This window comes from Hirundo rustica, chromosome 27 (genome assembly GCF_015227805.2).
Source record: "Hirundo rustica isolate bHirRus1 chromosome 27, bHirRus1.pri.v3, whole genome shotgun sequence".
NCBI classification, from domain to species: Eukaryota; Metazoa; Chordata; class Aves; order Passeriformes; family Hirundinidae; genus Hirundo; species Hirundo rustica.
The window spans coordinates 3,196,980-3,215,073 of NC_053476.1; the positions used below are offsets into that span (position 1 = coordinate 3,196,980).

Consider the following 18,094-nt stretch of genomic DNA (forward strand, 5'->3'; position numbering starts at 1 on the left):
GTCCAACTCTGAAATTAAAGCAGAGTGATTAGGTGGTGCTTTCACCACCTGTTTTCAGGACAAAAAAAAATTACTCCAAAGAACAAAGAACACTCATTAAAATGAGTCTCACTCACTGAGTAGCCAGCAACAAGCTATCTCCAACAAAATCTAACTCACAGCCACCCACCCGAAATTGCAGTGCAGGCTTGGTGTGAATCAGCATGCAAACCCAGTACCTGGGGGGAGGGCTGTCCCAAGCCCCAAAAGAAATTCCCCTTAGCACATCACTTTCGGCATGAGCACTAGGGCTGGCAAACCCCATGGGAAGCTGGACTGCCTGGCAGGTGACACCCACCAGGCAGGTATAAATAGCCACCAGCAAGGACGGCCCGCTGCATTTGATTTCCTGTATCTCGCTGCGCAGAGCTTTGCATCTGGGGCTGTGTATCTGATCCCTTCACCATGAGCTGCAGCATCAAGAGAACATCCAGCACCTCGTACAGGAGCGGAGGAGGAGGTGGAGGCGCCTGTGGTGGCAGCAGCGGCCGCAGCTCCTCCGTGTCCTGCCGGCGCTACGCCTCCTCTGTCATCGGCGGGGGCAGCTACGGCGGGGCGGCCTGCGGGGGCTACGGGGGCAGCCTGAGCATTGGCAGCCTTGGCGGGGGCTTTGGCGGGGGCTTTGGCGGGGGCTTTGCGGGGAGCTGCGGCCCTGGCGGGGACCTGCTGCTGGGCAACAATGAGAAGGTCACCATGCAGAACCTCAACGACCGCCTGGCATCTTACCTGGAGAAGGTGAGAAGGCTGGAGGAAGAGAATGCTCAGCTTGAGCACCACATCCGTGAGTGGTACAGGAAACAAGCTCCCAGCGTTTCCAAGGACTACAGCTCCTACTACCAGACCATCGAACAACTCCAAAATCAGGTAGGATCATCCCGGCACACGTGCCTCCATCTCCCACACGCTCCTCTCTCCTCTAAGGCCTTCCTCCTTCCTCTTTGCTCCTTCCTCCTCCCTCCATCCCCGGCTCTGGGCTCTACCGCCTGCAGGATGGCCGTGCTGCTGGTACCGCAGGCACAAACCTGCTGAGCTGCACCTCCCATCCCCTGGGTGAGAAAACCCTCACAGCAGCCCACAGGCAACAGGGCACAGCCCCAGGCACCAGGAGCTCCACCAGCCACAGACACGCCGGCTCATGCAATGTACATCCCCCGTTGTGCAGGTGGCTCCAAACCAGCCATGTGTGGTTTGCAGTGCTTCCCCCTGCTCCCACCCAGATCAGCTGGATGGAGTGCAAAGCCAAGGCACCTGGATGGCAGGATCTGAGCTCCCTTTGTCCCCGCACGCTCCTACAGACACCAGCTGGAAGGACTGAGGTCTTCCATTACAATCAAATTTTTCGTAATGGGATGACTTACAGCATCAGAGGCAAAGCCCACACTGCCTCCTCCACACAGATTGCAGAACCCCATGGGGGTTGGCCATTTCCCAACATAAATGTTCTTCTGTTCTTTCCCCCATCAGTGTACTCTTTCATCAAAATCTTTGGAAAGCCAAAACCTTGCACACACCAGTCCCTGGCATGGCAATTCAGGAACTTTTTGTGGCCCCTGTGCTACTCCAAGAAACAATTCCAAGACCAGGAGCAACACTCTAACAAAGCTTTGTGTCTTCCTTCTGCTTGTCCTGGAAATCTAGAACACAGAAAGACTCCTCTCCATCTTCCCCTTTTGCAGATTATTTCTGCCACTGTGGACAACAACAGAATGATTCTGGACATCGATAACAGCAAGATGACTGCCGATGACTTCAGAATGAAGTGAGTACCTCCCTGTCAACCTTGCCCCTTTTGTGTCACAAATTTTATGAGACTCGTGAATACAGGTGGATGAAGCCCTGTCTAAAGTGGTATTATCAAGCCTACACATTGTAATGAAATTAATGTGCAACGCTTTGCTTTCCTTTGCTATAGGTATGAGAGTGAGCTGGTCATCCGTCAGACCGTGGAGGCTGACATCAATGGCCTGAGAAACATCCTGGATGATCTCACAACCACTCGGTCTTCACTGGAATCTGAGCTGGAGTCCTTGAAGGATGAGCTGATTGCTCTGAAGAGAAACCATGAGGAGGTACGGTGCAATGATAGATAGCACAAAGACATAATCCACTGATTCTTCACAGCTCCCACCATCACATATCCACTCCATTTCACCTTATGCCATGGAACCATCATTCCTTTGTACCTTGGCACTGCTTTGCCCCAGCATAACAAATGACCTGTGTGTGCTCTTGTGTCTCTCTCTGCACTCCCTGCAGGAAATGAGGCAGCTCCAGTCCCAAACTGGTGGTGATGTGAGCGTGGAGGTCAATGCTGCCCCTGGAGAAGACTTGACAAAGATCCTGAATGATCTGAGAGATGAATATGAGCAGATCATTGCAAAGAACCGCAAGGAAGTGGAGCAGTGGTATGAGGTCAAGGTACGTAGCAAGGTACTCCACCAGAGTGGAGTCTCCTTTGGTGGGACAACCCAGACACTCCAGTACTGGGACTGGCTGAAAGGGAGAGGCTCCCCGGAAATGTGAGTAGTCACTCAGCAAATCTGCTCCCTTGTGGCTCAGAAAGTGTCTCTGGCGTTTGACTCTGCAGATCCAAGAAGTCAATCAGCAGGTCACTTCCAGCAGCCAGGACATCCAGACAAGCAGCCACCAGCTCACCGAGCTGAGGCGCGAGATGCAGAACCTGGAGATCGAACTGCAGGCACAGCTCAGCACGGTACAGGGGCAGGATCTGCGGGCCCTTCCCTCCTTGGGCAAGGAGTCACAGAACTCTGCTCCTCAACTCCTGTGTTTCCCTTTCTAGAAAAGCTCTCTGGAGAACTCCCTGGCAGAAACTGAGTCTCGCTATGGCTGCATGCTCCAACAAATCCAGGCACAGATCAATGCTGTTGAGGAGGAGCTGGGCAGCATCCGCTGTGAGATGGAGGGGCAGAGCCAGGAGTACAAGATGCTCCTGGGTATAAAAACCCGCCTGGAGCAGGAGATCCAGCAGTACCGGGCGCTGCTGCAGGAGGGGCAACAGGATCTTGTGTATGTTCTCTCTTTGCCAATAAGAGCACAAATTTTATCACAAGCTTTTCTCTCTTGGCACTCATGGAAGACAGAGCAGAATATTTTACTTGTCTGTAGCTGAAATATAAGTTTAGCGACTTTTTTAAATGGCATGAGCATTGAAATGTGTCTATCAAAAACTTCATGAGCACATCAAACACCAAGGCATACACAGAGCAGATTGTTACTGACAGGTTTTGTGTTAATCAGTTCCTCTTGACCTGTTTGTGCAGAGTGAATTCCATGGGAGGAATCACCATGCCAAACCAAATTGTAATGAAGTTCCTTCTGTCAGCAGATGAACAAGCACAGCTGGACTGTGAGAGTGCAAGAATTGTACTGCAAGTCTCTTGTTGGCTCTACTTTTACAATTTTCTAGGAAAATACAGCTGAAGGGAATGAAATTTAAAAAATATATAAATATATATTTGCAAGATCCAGGAAAAGCTGAGCTGTTCCATGTGCTGCACATGATGTCAGTATGTATGTACTGTTCTCTTCATTAAAACTCCTTTCCTTTTACAGATCATCTCAAGGAGCTCTCCAAGGAGGAGGTATGTCCTCCCACTCTTCTAGTTCCTACTGTCATGGTCAATCTAGTGACAAGGCAGGTAAGAAACATCTTCCAAAGAGCATCCAAACTTAAGGCTTTCACATTTTGTGTTTCATCCCCTGTCCTGTTAATACCAACTTTGTGCTATGGCTTCCACAGCTGCAATTGCAGCAGGGATTAAACCATTCACAATCAAAGCTCTTCATTTCAAAGTGGTTTGGCTCCAATTCCAGAGACACGTTAAGCTCCTTTCCCACACTTTTGCTAACAAATGGATATTTAAATAGTGGATGAGTCTGAAATGTCACTGATGCAGAGACTCTTGGTTTCCCTATCAGAGCAATGGTTTCTTTTTTCTTTCCACAGGGCAGTCAAGAGTGTGTTAAGATACCACCGACACGTTGGGCTTCCCTGAACCAGTCAGTGCTGTGGGAGCAGCCTGGCCCACAGCCCACATGGGCTGTGACCTACCCCATGCACAGACTGCTCTCCAAATGCTAGTCACGAAATCAAAATTAATAATTACTAGGCTTTTCCTAAAACTATCTACTCCTCTCTTTTCACACTGTCCATCACTGTGATCACCGTGCTTATACACAGGTCTGTGCAGTGCACTTGGTTCTCCACTGAACAACAATCCCTCGAATAAAGCTTTACCTTTCTGCAATGCAAAGAAAACTCTGTGTCCAGCAGTCTATTTGGTATATCAATATTCTATTCACGTTTAGGTGTAACAAGTCAGATACACAAAGAAATTAAGGTTGCGTGAATTATGTAATATGGCTCCAAAGAAATATGTGAATCCTAAATCATGTGATGACTGGGTAAAATCCTGGAGATGAATAAACACATCCACATTAAACTCAAGGGTGACACCTACGGGGAAGAGAAAGGGGTGGGGGAACCTCTCTTTCATAGCATATGTTGCAAGGGGTGTGCAAGTAGTTGATTTGCCAATTCAGCAGCTGAAGTGAAAAATCAGGATTAATTAACCCCAAAATTTCATGAAAATTTTGTCCAATCAAAACCACTTTCCTTAGAGTCACTGAACAAGAAATCGATCCTATCCAGGCAGCTTCTGGGTGAGAGCTCTGTCTGATCTTGTTCCATTAAAGCACAGGGTTAGATCAGGAAATGAGTGAGGAATAAGGAAGTTCTACTAACCCAACATTCAATTGCTGGGATTATTCCTCCTGACATGTTGGAAAATCTGAGCTCGGGTCTTTTATCTGAAAGTTCCACACGGAGGAGTGTATTCCCTTGTTGTAGTACACTACAGAGGTACCTCGATATTCCCTTATTCCACAGGGTCATTCCCGGCTCCATCTTGTGTGGAACGCTGAGTGGAGAACGTCACAGTGCAGGAAAGGTTCAAACTTTGTTACTAAACCTGCCTCACTTCGTGTACCACACTCAGCCTATGTGGATTCAACAGAGTAAGAAAATGGGTGAAATACCTCAGCCATTTCAAACCTAGAAATTTGCATTTCAGTGTTTGGCTTTCAGGGCTGAGGAAGCTGCTGAACAGGGTCAGCCACATAGCAGGGGAGTGACTCTACTGCCGCCCTGTCCCAGACCCTGGGTGGGTCTCAGAGGCTTCATTGTTCCCTGAACACCTCCTAAATCACCGACATTTCTTATCCCGTCACGCAGCTTTACACTTACACTTTGGTTTGCAAAGAGAGTCAGGACAGGTACAACATCGTCCTTTGGATAATAAGGTATTATTTTAAAACACATCAAACTATTCCATGTTACAATCCAAGATGAATTCTCAGCGCAGCAGGAAAGGGATGAGTCACAGAAACTATTTCCATGGGAAACAAAGGTTCGTAAAGTCAAAGCAGATTTGCCTCTCCTTGGAGTCACAACAGGACTCTTCTGCCTTACAATCCTTTTTACTCCTCTTTCTTATCAACCAGATAGTTTTCTTTGCGTTGCTGACTTTCCCAAAAAGCCCTCAGCACTAGCCAGCTATAATGGACTTTGGGATCAAATACCTTCTTTAGGCACAGTTTAACTAGGAAGAATGTCTGTGATCCCAGAAAGGAGCCATTTGTGCTCTAGGCTGTCTCTTGGGAGCATTTCCGAGTCTCCTGCTTCCCTTCTGCTCTCTTTTAGGTGGCACACGTTTGCAGTGCCAGCATGAGGGAATGCTGTGGTTGAGCCTCATCCTGCTCCAGTGGCGTGTCCCACAGCTCCCAGTGTACCAGGGACAGGATTTATCTGTGGGTGACAGTGAGTCCGTCCATTCAGGTCGGTTCCCTGGCATCCTCCGATGGCAATTAAGGAAATAACAAGTAGGATTTGTGACACAAACTGCTCAAAACACTCTCAAAATTAAATGAAAGCCTCAGGCCTGAGACACGATTGGTACAAGGAAAGTACAGGTTCGTGAGTACCAAATTCGGCGCGTTTTTATTTTTATTCCATGCCCTGGATTCGATGGCTGTGCTTAACAGCCGGGCCTGCAGGGGGCGCTCTGTGCTGCGCCCCATTCCCAAGGCGCCAATGGCGCGCGTGGTTTGTGGCTCGCTGTGGAAATTAATCGTCTCCAGGTGGATAATGCAATATTTTCAGGAGGTTTGATGAAGATAAGAGCGTGAAATGGCTGTATGGAGAGAAATTCAAGGCAAGAACCAGAATTCTTGGATTGTGTTCTCCAAGGGGCTGCACTCTGGATCAGGATTCTGATGCACCTGCAGGATTTAGACCCGCAGCAATGATTCTACTTGCAAGGGCAGCTGTCAGGTATGAACAGATACCGCTGGTGCCTTTGTGCACAGTCCTGCCAGGCTCTGGCACTCCTGGCTACAAGGAAATGGAACCACGGAGGTGACAAGGCAGATTTCTCTCTCAGCCCACTACTGATTCAAGGAAGGAGAAAAGAAACTCTGACTCACTGTGCCTGTAACAAAAAGCTAGAGGGAAGAAAGCTGCTCCTGTGATATTTCTGACACTTACTAGCCCACCATAACCATGAAAAATAGCAGCAGCCAAGTATGAGAATTCCTGCAGGAAAATTCCCTCTCTCTGTAACAATTTCTGTTCGATTTCACATGGTATATAAAACTTTGGAGTGCTAATCCCAACAAACCTCGGAATTTTTTTAAGTGTTTAACAGTTAAGTGTTTCCTCCCTGGTTGGAGGGGCTTGGATCAACCTGTTCTAGCGGAAGGTGTCCCTGCCTGTGGCAGAGGGTGGAACTGGATGAGCTCTGAGGGCCCTTCCCACCCAAAGCATTCCATGATTCCAAGATAAAGGACAAGTGACAGTGAACACGTAGTCTCAGGCACACTGGAGCTGACTCTCAGGGCTGTTTTAGCACTGCCTAAAGAGAGGTTTCTGCATGCTGCAATTACTCCTAATAGCGCAGTTTGGGAGCCCACGCTCCCGCAGCTCCGCCAAGCCTGGCTCCAGGGAACACCTTTCCCTGGCACACACCTGTGCTCCCAGCCCTGGCAACCCGCGCAGGGCAGGGATCAAAGGCACCCACAGCCTCAGTAATCAACACTTTCTGACAACATTCCCAATCTTAGTTCAGTTCTTTCCCACAACCTGATGTCAGGCTATTGAAAATCACAGCTATACCCAAAAGTTCCCAGCGCTCAGACACACGCGAAGATTTTAAACAAATTCCAACAGCTCCTTTCTGTCGAAAATGCTGTTAGAAATCATGTCACCAGATTTTATCAGTTATTAAGACTTAATCCATTAGGAAAGCGTGAAAAGACACTCAGAAACCGCTTCAGTCACTTGCTTTGCTGGTGGAGGGCTGCCCAAAACACAGACAGTTGGCACAAACCTCAGTTTTTAATAAAAGGAAGATTTAAAGCTGAATATGGGTGTCAGAGTCTGGTGGAAAATCACGGCTCTTAGTTAAGGTAACAGCCAGGACTGCTTGGGAAGGGACTTACCTGGTCCACACAAACATGGGTAACACAGTCCCTTTTGAAAGTGGCACAAACTGTCAAAAGTAGTCAGAAATCCCCCTTTGTTCCCCTAAAGTTTTGTGACCAGCTAGGACAGCCAGAACCACGGCTCCAAAGGGGTTTCCATGGGCTGAGAGTCGCCATGAGAACCAAGTGCTAAAAACACCTCCCAGGCAGCAGCTCCACAAACCAGAGGCTGCAGGGCTTGCCCTCCTAGAGCAACAGTTGGATTTTCCCATTGAGCTCAACCAGAGATCTTCAGACTGAGAATTCCTGTCATGAAAAACTGAGTGTGAAACAACTGGTAGGATAAGAAAAGCCCAAATACAAGAATCCACCAGGAGGGTACTAAGAGAGTTTCTTCTTTTCTAATTAGATCCAGAACTAATGTTCAAACTAATGTTTAAGGCTTGAACAGTCAAATTCTGCCCTTACTGGAAGCTGCGGCTTACCCCTATGATCAGAATATATTCTTACAAAATTAGCAAGAGAAATAACAATAAAATAAAATACAAGTATGTGCATGTAAATATATAAGCACATAGATATAAACAATAGACATACAAATGTTTTACAGGCTGGAACAGACTAAAACAGCTCAGGTCTGTGCTATGAGCCCCATCCACCCTGTGTCCCTCCCAAGTCTAGGATTTATTTTTGAGCAGGAATTTTCCATGTGGTGTATGGGAAGATCCCTGTGGATAGCCCCAGGCCTCCTCCCTCAGCGAGGATCCCAGCAGCATGCAGAGGCCATGGCAAGTGTCCAACAGCCACCGCTCCCCCGGGCCCGGGCCAGGTTCAGTCCCTTGGGCTTTGGCAGCGGCCCCTGCGCTGCCTCTGCTGCTGCCTGCAGAAACCTGACTTTTGGAACACATCCTCCTGTCAGTTGGATGTTTGGCTCTCAAATAATAGTTTCCAGCCCAATCATATCTCGCTGAGATTTACCAGCCAGATAACAGGTTAAAGGAAGTGTGAAAGTACACCCAGTGAGTTGACTTGCACTCCCTAGGGCTTGGTGCCCCAACTGTTTTAATCACACTATAAGAAAATCTGGTTTATTTTCCTGTCTCAGGTACTTTATTCTCTGATTTGCTTTATCATTAGAGTTCTGGAATGATGGAGGAGTCAGGAGTTTAAAGCTTGTTATGTTTCTAGGGAAACAGGGACAATGATGAAGCATTTCCACACCACAGCCAGTTTCAAGCATTTGCAAAGTGTTTACACTGCTCTCAATTATTTAAGTGCTCCAGCTCTTCAGGAAGATCTTTTATGTATTTTCCTCATACCAGTCTGTTCAAATGTTCTATAAATGGCACTCATTGAGAAATTAAATTCTGTGCCCCAGTAGCACTGCTTGGGCAGGAATCAATCCAGTTCAGCTCAAATCATTGATCCGTCATTTCTGTCCTGCCATGAACAGAACAGAGCCCTGGACAGAAATGTCTTGTCGTGTCTCTTACTCTCACAATTTCTGCTAACATAGAACTCTTACATGACCTTATTTCTCACCTCTTTCAGAGCAGAAACTTCACCACAATCTCTCTAGTTTGCAAAAATAGTCACTTTGAGCAGATTCCCTGCGTTGCTCTGCTCTTCCCAACCCTCTTCTCTAGCCACACACAGCTATGTGTGCATGTGCTGGGACCTGCCTCTTCAGCACAGCAACATTCTTGTCTCACAATCTGTTGGCACATTCAGGGAATATATGGCAATGCCAGGTTTGTGAGGATTGAAAAAAAAAGATTTATGATGGGCTGTAAAAGCCAGACAGCTGAGAATTGTATCTTGGGCAACCACAACTGCAGTTACCTTGCTACCAGCTGCAGATCAGAGCTTGTTGTCACTGGTTCTTCCCACAAGGAAGTTTAAAAGAAAAAATAGAAAATTTTGTGCTTGAATTAAAAAGCTGCAAAATTTTCATGCCTCTGATCTTCACAAGGGGAGAAAAACATCCCAAGCTGTGATCTTAAGAAGGTCTGTGACATGACTGGTTGGGAGAGTGGACAAAGTTCATATGAGCAAGAGAAGAGATGGAAACTAAAAATATACACGTGAAAAAGCAGCACATTTTCATTGATGGAAGCAAAGACAGAAAGAAAGATTTACCAGAAGGGACAAACAGCTAAAAATTGAAAAGGCAAATCCAGAATAATAAATTGGCTTTGCTCATTCATCCATAGATGCATCCATGGAACTGCAGGCACCAACAAAGTTGATTAAAATGTTCAGCAAGTTTATTAAAGAGTAATTGCATTAGCTATCCCTGGAAGCAAATTCAGCAGGATGTGAAAAGAGAGAAGGATATACCAGCATCCTCAAGGGCAAGGAAAAAAGGGTTTACAGAACAATTAATAAAGCTAACCTGAAACAATATGAATGATTTTATAAAGCAGCAGTGACTGGCAAGGAGAGAAGATAAAGATAAAGCAGAACCAGGTCTCAGCCAGGAGCTTGGGTGTGACTGGATGACTTTGCTTGAAAAAAATGTGTCTCCCTTCCCCTCTGATAAGGTGCAGATAAGGGAGATTCCCTGTGCTGACCATTCCTTATTGGGGAAAAGCTGACCCTACCATAAATTAGGTTTATAGCACTGGAAGAAAGAGAGAATACTAGCTACACTAAATGCTCATGGCACCTTCTTCAGCTTGCCATACTGAAGGCTTTTCCAAGCATTTAAATATGCATTCTCACCTTAAAGCAGTCCCTACAAAAACAAACACATGCAACCATTAAGGTAAGACAGAAATGGAAAGTTAAATGATTTAGAATTAAGTTATAGCAAAAATGCTGTGTGAGGGATTGATTTGGTACTAGAGGCTTATGCTGTATTTGGTGTTTTAAATCAGATTAATCCATTGGACTGTGTGTCTCAAGCCTTTCTTCTCCTGACACTTCCAGCTGTACTTCCAAAGTGTCACTAAGAATTGCAGTTGATTCTTTGGGAGATTCTTCCCTGTAAGCTCATGCAAACCCATGCTTGCCTACAGTACCTGATCAATATTCTGACAGTGCAATATATGGTGATTGCTGCTTTTACTCAAGATATTGTAGAGGGCATCCAGAAATCTTCTAGATCCCAATTTTCATGAGCTGGATCGTAAAATATTATGCAGCATCACAGATGAGTTCTTTATTTTGCAAAAACCAAAAATACACTGCGTTGAGGTCTTGATATGGGAGTCCAGGGCATGCTGAAGGAGTACCTGGGGGGACAGATGTTCATCTCTCCTTGTACCAGGAGACAGATGTCAAAAAGAACACACTGATACTTATTCTCCTTTCACTTCTTACTTTTCTGTTCAGTGAAGAAAAGCACATGTACTGATGATGCTCTTTACACCCTAACTATGGACTTTAATATTTAACAAAAAAATAACTGTTCTCCAGTTGCTTTGTCTCAGCACCTCCTGACACCACTCTGTCACCTGCTCACAGCCCCTGGAGCAGTTACTGGCTGGGCAGGTTCGTCCCACCCAGGGCTGAACAGGACATTCAGGTCTCCAGAAGGAACCGGAGTGTCTCTGGCAGCAGGAGCGTCCCTGGGCCTGTGAGGAAAGGCTGCACAGCATTAGAGCGCAGGACGGAGAGCTGTGGAAGGCAGAAATCTGTACAGAGAGCAAAGAGCTCCGCTGTGGTGTCCCGGGGCTGAAGCGTGGTACATTTCCTGTGTGTATCCAGTGATATATTCTGCACCTGAGTCACTGCAGAATTCCTCCTGATACAGCCTCCTCGTTACCTGGTGATACAGGTGCCTTGGCTGGCCTCCCATTCGCTGTTTGCTCTTTCCCTCCCTGAATTTGCCCTGCAGTTTGACACCTCTGTACACAGGGAGTGCAGCTCTATTCTGTAGGCTGAAACACCTGGAGCATTTTTCATGGGTATAGAAAGGCCTGACTGCTCCCAAGAGCTGCAAATGCTGCCAGGCCTGGACCTCCTCTTTCTCCAAAATACTTTTGAGGAGTTCCAAAGAATTTGGAGGGAATGAGAAAGAAAGAGAATGAGAGGAAAGCTCTGAGTATCCCTTTGTGTGTTAGAGATGCTCAGGGAGGAGCTCACAGTAACAAAACCTTTTGAAAATCCATCTTGGATAATAGAGGACCTGAAATTTTAGAAATAACATTTTCATATCTCTCAAAGACCAGAAGACTAAGTGATTCCCTTTCTTCTCTTCGCTTCTCTCTTTCAGTAGCAATCAAAGGACTCAATGTGTAATCAGACACTTGTTTCTGCTCATTTCCCAGGTACTCAGGGATGTCACTTATTCTCTCTGTTGCAGATACAGCCACGGCTGCTTCAGGAGGATTCTTGTGTCTGTAGAAAACCAGACTCTCAGACACAGCGCGTTCTGTATTAGCCCAAAGGGATGTGAGAGTAAAGACAGAAAGAGTGAAAACTTCCTTTCTGAAAGAAGAACTTTTCTCAGGGGGAATGAGGGAAACAGAGGGTGGGAAGGTGAAGGTCCACACACATTGTTCACCATTTGAGCTCCTTACAAGCTCTGTTATCAGGCTGAATCACTGTTAAAACAAGGCTTTGTGTGACTCTGCTCTGACCGCGGCGTTGGCCGCAGTGGGTGCGCTCCTAACCCCTTTGTTCCCACCTAGGTAAACTCTAACCAGGTTTAGGAACGCTCCCTTGGGTAGGGAGACACCTCCTCCAAATCCCACCTTTCGCTTCCAGCGGCAGCGCTCCGGGGGAGGGGATGTGGAGGTACTGGGGAAGGAAACAGCCCACTCCACAGCCACTGACCAATAAGGGCAACTGCCGTGTTGGCAGAAGGCTTAGGGCTGATAAATTCCATGGGTCTCAGATAACACATTCTGGAGACAACTCCCATTGTCACCGGCATAAAAGCGGTGCGGTGGGGGAGCAGGGCACTCTCCTGTCTCGGGATCACGAGCCGCTGAGGTGCAGCTTAACTTGGCTCCTTGCCCTTCCTCCCCATGGCCAGTTACAGCTTCAGGCAAACCAGCTCCTCCGTGGCGGGGGGGCCCGGAGCCTCCTCCCTGCGGTTCGGTGGCAGCTTCAGGGCCCCCAGCATCCACGGGGGATCTGGTGGCAGAGGTGTGTCCGTGTCCTCTGCCAGGTTTGTCTCCTCTGGCCTGGGAAGCGGCCTGGGAGGGGGCTACGGTGGAGGCAGCTTCAGCAGCGGCTTTAGCTATGGGGGTGGCCTGGGTGGTGATGGGCTCCTCTCGGGAAATGAAAAGGCAACCATGCAAAGCCTGAACGATCGCCTGGCCTCCTACCTGGAGAAAGTGCGTGCGCTCGAAGAGGCGAACACTGACCTTGAAACCAAAATCCGAAACTGGTACCAAAAACAAGGACCAAGCCCAGCTCGGGACTACAGTCCTTATTTCAAGACTATCGAGGACCTTCGAGACAAGGTAGGTGTTAATGTTTATCAAAGATCATCTTAGATTTCCACTTACAAAGGAGGCATCAAAACCCAAAAAGTTCCTTAGGGAACCCCTAGAAAGCGTTGCAGGTCATGGGAAGGAGAGGGAGATGAGATGTAAATGGAAGGAATCAGTGTGGGGATAAAGTCAATGTCAATATGGAATCACCTACTTTTTAAAATGCTAGCCAAGAGGAGGCACAAACCAGTCTGTGAGGGATGCCTGAGTACCAAAGTCTGATAATGTTTGCTTTTAACAAAGCATATGTTTATAGACACACATCTACACATGCTGGTCGTGTACACACATATGACCAGTTAATGTATGTATGACCATATATAAACTGATATTTAATGAGAGCCAAGCAGTGACAGCAACCTGCCTGTCTCTGCAACCTCTCACCTGTATAGAGCTTGGAAACCCTCAGAGGCCCAGACACACCGCTTTAACAATGAAAACAAAAATGGGCTTAGAGTAAATTCTTTTTCACATTTTCCATACTTAGCCTTGGAATTAAGTGAACTTAAATATTTGGCATAGGAAAAAAGGAAATGAAGTAATCAATCCCATATATAAATGCAGGATTTGCCCCAAGAGCCCATGGGTACCTGATAACAGATTGCTGAGGTGATACACACCCTGCATAACACAGGGAGTAGCTGATTATGTAAATAAATGAAAGAAAACTTGAGGTTTAGTTTTCTGAGTTCAGCCTGGAGTTCATGACCACTCCCACGCAGGTTGTTTCTCCTTGCTGCAACTCATCCCCATTCGCTCCTGATTTAAAATCTGAGCTCTGCTGATGGCAGAACTGGCAATGGGATTTCCTCCTGTTAGTAGTCTTTCCCCTCCTTTCTTTTGCTCCCCTTAGTTAGGGGTGGGAAACCATACAGCTGGTTTGTGGGTGACCTTTTGAGTTTTAGGCTGGCAGGCATAGAAGACATGCTTTCCAGGTAAAACTGAACAGAGATTCCTTCTAAATAAAATTTCCTTCAGAGGCTTTCGTGATGCATTAAAATAATCTAGAAACACTATACTGGGTATTCTAGGAAATAAAAATGTGATCAGAGATGGTGTCTCAAAGTCCTCCCCCTCTCAGCCAGCACGTAGTTTTGGCTCACTGTGGAACTTCCACCTAAAGCCACTTCATACAGCAGACACAAGGATGTGTCCAAAACAGAATCCTGGCATAAGTATGTGATAAATCTGTGGGAAATATTTGCTGTAGATCCTTCCCTACACCTCTATTTGCTGTAGCTACAGATGAAATAGACTCTTGACTCTTATCTGCACAGCAGGGAAGCTGATAACAGTTGTTTCAGCCTCAGTAATGAGCTCTCATTGTTTGCAGATCCTTGATGCCACCATTGATAATGCCAGGATCGTGCTGCAAATTGACAATGCCAGGCTGGCTGCTGATGACTTCAAAACCAAGTGAGTAATTTTGGCGAGGGAAAGGATCTCATGAGTAGGCAAAAATCCTTGTTGAGCCAAAGGGCAGTGAAACAGGAATGAAATGCCCCTAAAACCCCTGTATGAAAACTGGTTTGATCCTGTGCATGCAGTTCAACCCTTCATGTCTTTGCTAAGAGCATGATCTGCACCGCTGAAAATTTTGCATAATGTGGAATATGTGGAGAAAGGTTTAATGCTTGATGACGTTTGTTACACCATGAATCCTACAAACCCAGATACATTCACACTGTGTTTCTTGTGGGCTGGTTAATCAGTGAACCTGAATGGGTTCATTTTGCTTTTTTAAGGTTTGAGACTGAGCAAGGTCTGCGCATGAGCGTTGAGGCCGACATCAACGGCCTGCGCCGTGTCCTGGATGAGCTGACCCTGTCCAGAGCCGACCTGGAGCTGCAGATTGAAGGATTAAAGGAGGAACTGGCCTACCTAAAGAAAAACCATGAGGAGGTAAACCCCAAGAAGCATGTTTGAGAGTGGCACTAGAAAAACAGCCTGTGGAGATGTGGAGTCCCTCAGGATTGCCCTGGGCTCTCCAACAGTGAGGAAAAGATTTCTGTGTAGACTGGGATCCCTCAGTATCCAGTATCTCAGGGGAGTCAGTCAGCCTTAGCCCTTGAAGAAAGGACAGCAGGTTCATAATGTTTTCAGTTTACAATTGTACTTTTGTCTCCTCTGCCATTCCCCACAGGAGCTGAGTGCCCTGAGAGGGCAAGTAGCCGGTCAAGTCAGCGTTGAACTGGACTCTGCTCCAGGCATTGACCTGTCCAAGATCCTGGCAGATATGAGGGACCAGTATGAGCACATGGCTGAGAAGAACAGGAAGGATGCTGAGGCCTGGTTCCACAGCAAGGTAAAACCTCACCATATTGTACAAACACTAACCAAAAAATCCATTAAAGAAACAACTGTTAAAACACACAGAAAAATGCTGTGACAGCCTTACGTCCCCCACATTTCTCACGTAGTGTTTTCCCTGTCTCAGACTGAAGAGCTGAACCGTGAGGTCGCAGTTAACACCGAACAACTGCAGAGCAGCAAATCCGAAGTCACCGACCTGAGACGCACCCTGCAAGGGCTGGAGATCGAGCTGCAGTCCCAGCTCAGCATGGTACGCCAGAATTTGCACTGCCTGACACCCCCCTCTGAAAAGGGCCCATATTTCCCTCCCTACACAGAGTCCTGCACTGGCAGCAACCTTTCCTGTCTGTGGTTTCCCTGACAGAAAGCGGCGCTGGAAGGCACCTTGGCCGACACGGAAGCGCGTTACGGGGCGCAGCTGGCGCAGATCCAGGGGCTGGTTGGCAGCATCGAGGCACAGCTGGCTGAGCTCCGAGCTGACATGGAGCGCCAGAACACCGAATACAAGATCCTCATGGATATCAAGACTCGGCTGGAGCAAGAGATAGCTACGTACCGACAGCTCCTGGAAGGCCAGGAGTCCCAGTAAGAACCTTTTGCTCAGCCTCCTAAGTCTGACCATGTCAAGGTGCTCGTTTGCTACAGCACCTTGGTAAACACAGTTAAATACTCCTGGAGTTCTACAGTTTTAACATACTAATTTTCCTGGACCATGGTGGAGCTAGAAATGTTATGGTTGCCATTTACATGAAGTGAGACCTCAAAGGGTTTCTAAACAGGAAGGGGAACTGACAAGCAACACAGTAAATTAATTGCAACTAACAGTTGAAGTGATCAGCTGCATCAGAGTCAGGAAAAGTGCAGTTAATAATGTTTTGCAGGATATGAAAATTATTACCAAATTCCCATAAACTCCCTGTTACCAGGTAGAGACTTTTACCCGACAGGAATCTGTGTGGGAGGAAATACTGGGAAGAGAAGTGAAGGCAGTCACTGAGTGACTCCCACATGGGAGCACAGCCAAATCTCATCTCACACAGCCTCAAGGAGGAAAAAAAATGAGGCAGGGTTTCTCTGTTATTTCTTTTCCATAATATCCTTTCCCAATGCACTTTAAAAATATATTTCCTACAACAACTCCCTGTCCTTTGCTGAGAAGGAGCAAAGGGAGATGGGCATCTCTTCCCTGACTGCACACAGTGTTTGTACCTGATTGATAGACAGTTTGGTTTCATCCATCCTCATCTCATGCAGCATTTGATGTATTAACTCTCCTTTCAATTGTTCTCTTTGTTCCACAGGATGTTTGGATCCCTTTCAGGAACTGCCGGTAAGAATCCGTTCTCTTTCAGGAGAAGTTTTATTTTCTAAAATATGCATAACTGGTAGCTGTGACTGTTCTAGAGACTGGGGTCTGCATAATTTATCACAGAAAAAAAATAGCAAGTGCCAAATAATGTCTCTGGTTAGAATGGAACCAATTTCAGCAATTAAAAGATGTCAGATATCAGAAGAACATTTCAGAGTCTGCCACAGTAAAGGCTAAGTAGAGCACAAAACACATAATCATTTCCCCAGATGAAAGGACCTGGGAATCGAAGCTTGGCCAGCTCAGGGGAATTGCAGGAACATGCCAGTAAAACCTGCCTTGAGCTGTTAGAGGTCAGCAGTGTCATAAAAGAGATGAGTCAAATCCAGGTGGTGGAGAGGAAAAGTTCTGAGAGAAGGCAATGAGAGATGAGGCCCAAGCCAAGCTCAGTGCCCATCCCAACAGAGTGGTCTGTGTGAGCTGAGCTTAAATAATTGCTGTTCTTTCTCTCCATGTTACTGCAGACAAAAGAGACAAGCACTGAAGGCCCTTCAAAGGTCATCTGCAAACTGAGAAGAAGCAAACACATGGATTGAGAGGGAGAAATCACGCTGAACTGCTGGAAATGACTGTTGAAACACAGAACGTTCTTGTCCACACAAAGTTTAGGCAGATTCATTCACTTAGTGATGATTAAGATGCAAACTGGGTCAGCTTTGCAATTATTTCTAGATTTTGCATGTACTGAATTGCTGCATCTACTCAAATAAAGGTGATATTCTTGCAAGCTTTGCTTCTTTAGAGTTACTGTGATATTTCACTGAAGTTTGGCTTTACTCAGGCAGGAATTAACCAGCCAGCCTCCCTGAGAGTGCTCACTGTGGGGAGCTTGGGCTCCATCCTGATTCTTGCTGCTCCTCTTGCTGGCAGGAGCTTGGAATACAGAGGCAGCAGCATCCCCAGCCCCTTGGTGGGGGACACAAGAGTGACCTGGGTTTCTCACTATGATGCTGTACACTCTGCAGAGCAGGGGCAGTGGGATGGGAAGTGGTTCTGGGAGCAGCAGGAGCTGGGAGATTTTTCATAGGGTAAAATACTAAGTAAAATACTGGCTCATAGATAATTCCGGCAGGAGCACACAGGGGTGAGTCACAGTTTGGAGAATTCTTGACTTCCATTCCCCATTTACAAAGAGCTTACAAACCTTTAGCACAAATTTCAGCTCCATTAACTCTCATGCCATTGCAAGGATATTATCCTAGCTGAAATTCCAAGTGGAATCACTTTTAGTTCCAACACCCAGAAATCACTGATTTTATTTCCTACCATCTCTCCCCAAACTGACAGCCAAGGAAACATTTCAGGGATTGCACTGAAAGCAAACCATGGCTCCAGCCTAACCAGCCCTTCCCAGCTCCTGCTGTTACCAGAGGCAGAGTGTATTCCACAGCTGGGGGGAATGAAAACAGGGATATGCACAGACTGA

At 46.8% G+C, this 18,094-nt stretch overlaps 2 protein-coding genes across 2 annotated transcripts; both read left to right on the forward strand.

Moving 5' to 3' along the window:
* The first annotated feature begins 444 nt into the window (after positions 1 to 444).
* LOC120763636 (keratin, type I cytoskeletal 16-like) lies at positions 445 to 12,187 on the forward strand. The gene is made up of 8 exons (XM_040087078.1): positions 445 to 903; positions 1,716 to 1,798; positions 1,952 to 2,108; positions 2,296 to 2,457; positions 2,627 to 2,752; positions 2,840 to 3,066; positions 3,613 to 3,698; positions 12,177 to 12,187. The coding sequence occupies exons 1-8, from the start codon at positions 445 to 447 to the stop codon at positions 12,185 to 12,187; spliced, it is 1,311 nt and encodes a 436-aa protein (XP_039943012.1).
* A 207-nt stretch (positions 12,188 to 12,394) lies between these two features.
* Positions 12,395 to 17,395, forward strand: LOC120763759 (keratin, type I cytoskeletal 19). The gene is made up of 8 exons (XM_040087309.1): positions 12,395 to 12,956; positions 14,320 to 14,402; positions 14,732 to 14,888; positions 15,130 to 15,291; positions 15,424 to 15,549; positions 15,664 to 15,884; positions 16,601 to 16,629; positions 17,133 to 17,395. The coding sequence occupies exons 1-8, from the start codon at positions 12,516 to 12,518 to the stop codon at positions 17,150 to 17,152; spliced, it is 1,239 nt and encodes a 412-aa protein (XP_039943243.1). The 5' UTR covers positions 12,395 to 12,515; the 3' UTR covers positions 17,153 to 17,395.
* Positions 17,396 to 18,094: the final 699 nt, after the last annotated feature.

Coding starts and splice junctions, on each gene's coding strand:
- LOC120763636 (XM_040087078.1), top strand. CDS start 445: ATGAGCTGCAGCATCAAGAGAACATCCAGCACCTCGTACAGGAGCGGA. Junction 904..1,715: donor TCGAACAACTCCAAAATCAG/GTAGGATCATCC, acceptor CCCCTTTTGCAG/ATTATTTCTGCCACTGTGGA. Junction 3,067..3,612: donor GAGGGGCAACAGGATCTTGT/GTATGTTCTCTC, acceptor TTCCTTTTACAG/ATCATCTCAAGGAGCTCTCC.
- LOC120763759 (XM_040087309.1), top strand. CDS start 12,516: ATGGCCAGTTACAGCTTCAGGCAAACCAGCTCCTCCGTGGCGGGGGGG. Junction 14,403..14,731: donor GCTGATGACTTCAAAACCAA/GTGAGTAATTTT, acceptor TGCTTTTTTAAG/GTTTGAGACTGAGCAAGGTC. Junction 14,889..15,129: donor TAAAGAAAAACCATGAGGAG/GTAAACCCCAAG, acceptor CATTCCCCACAG/GAGCTGAGTGCCCTGAGAGG.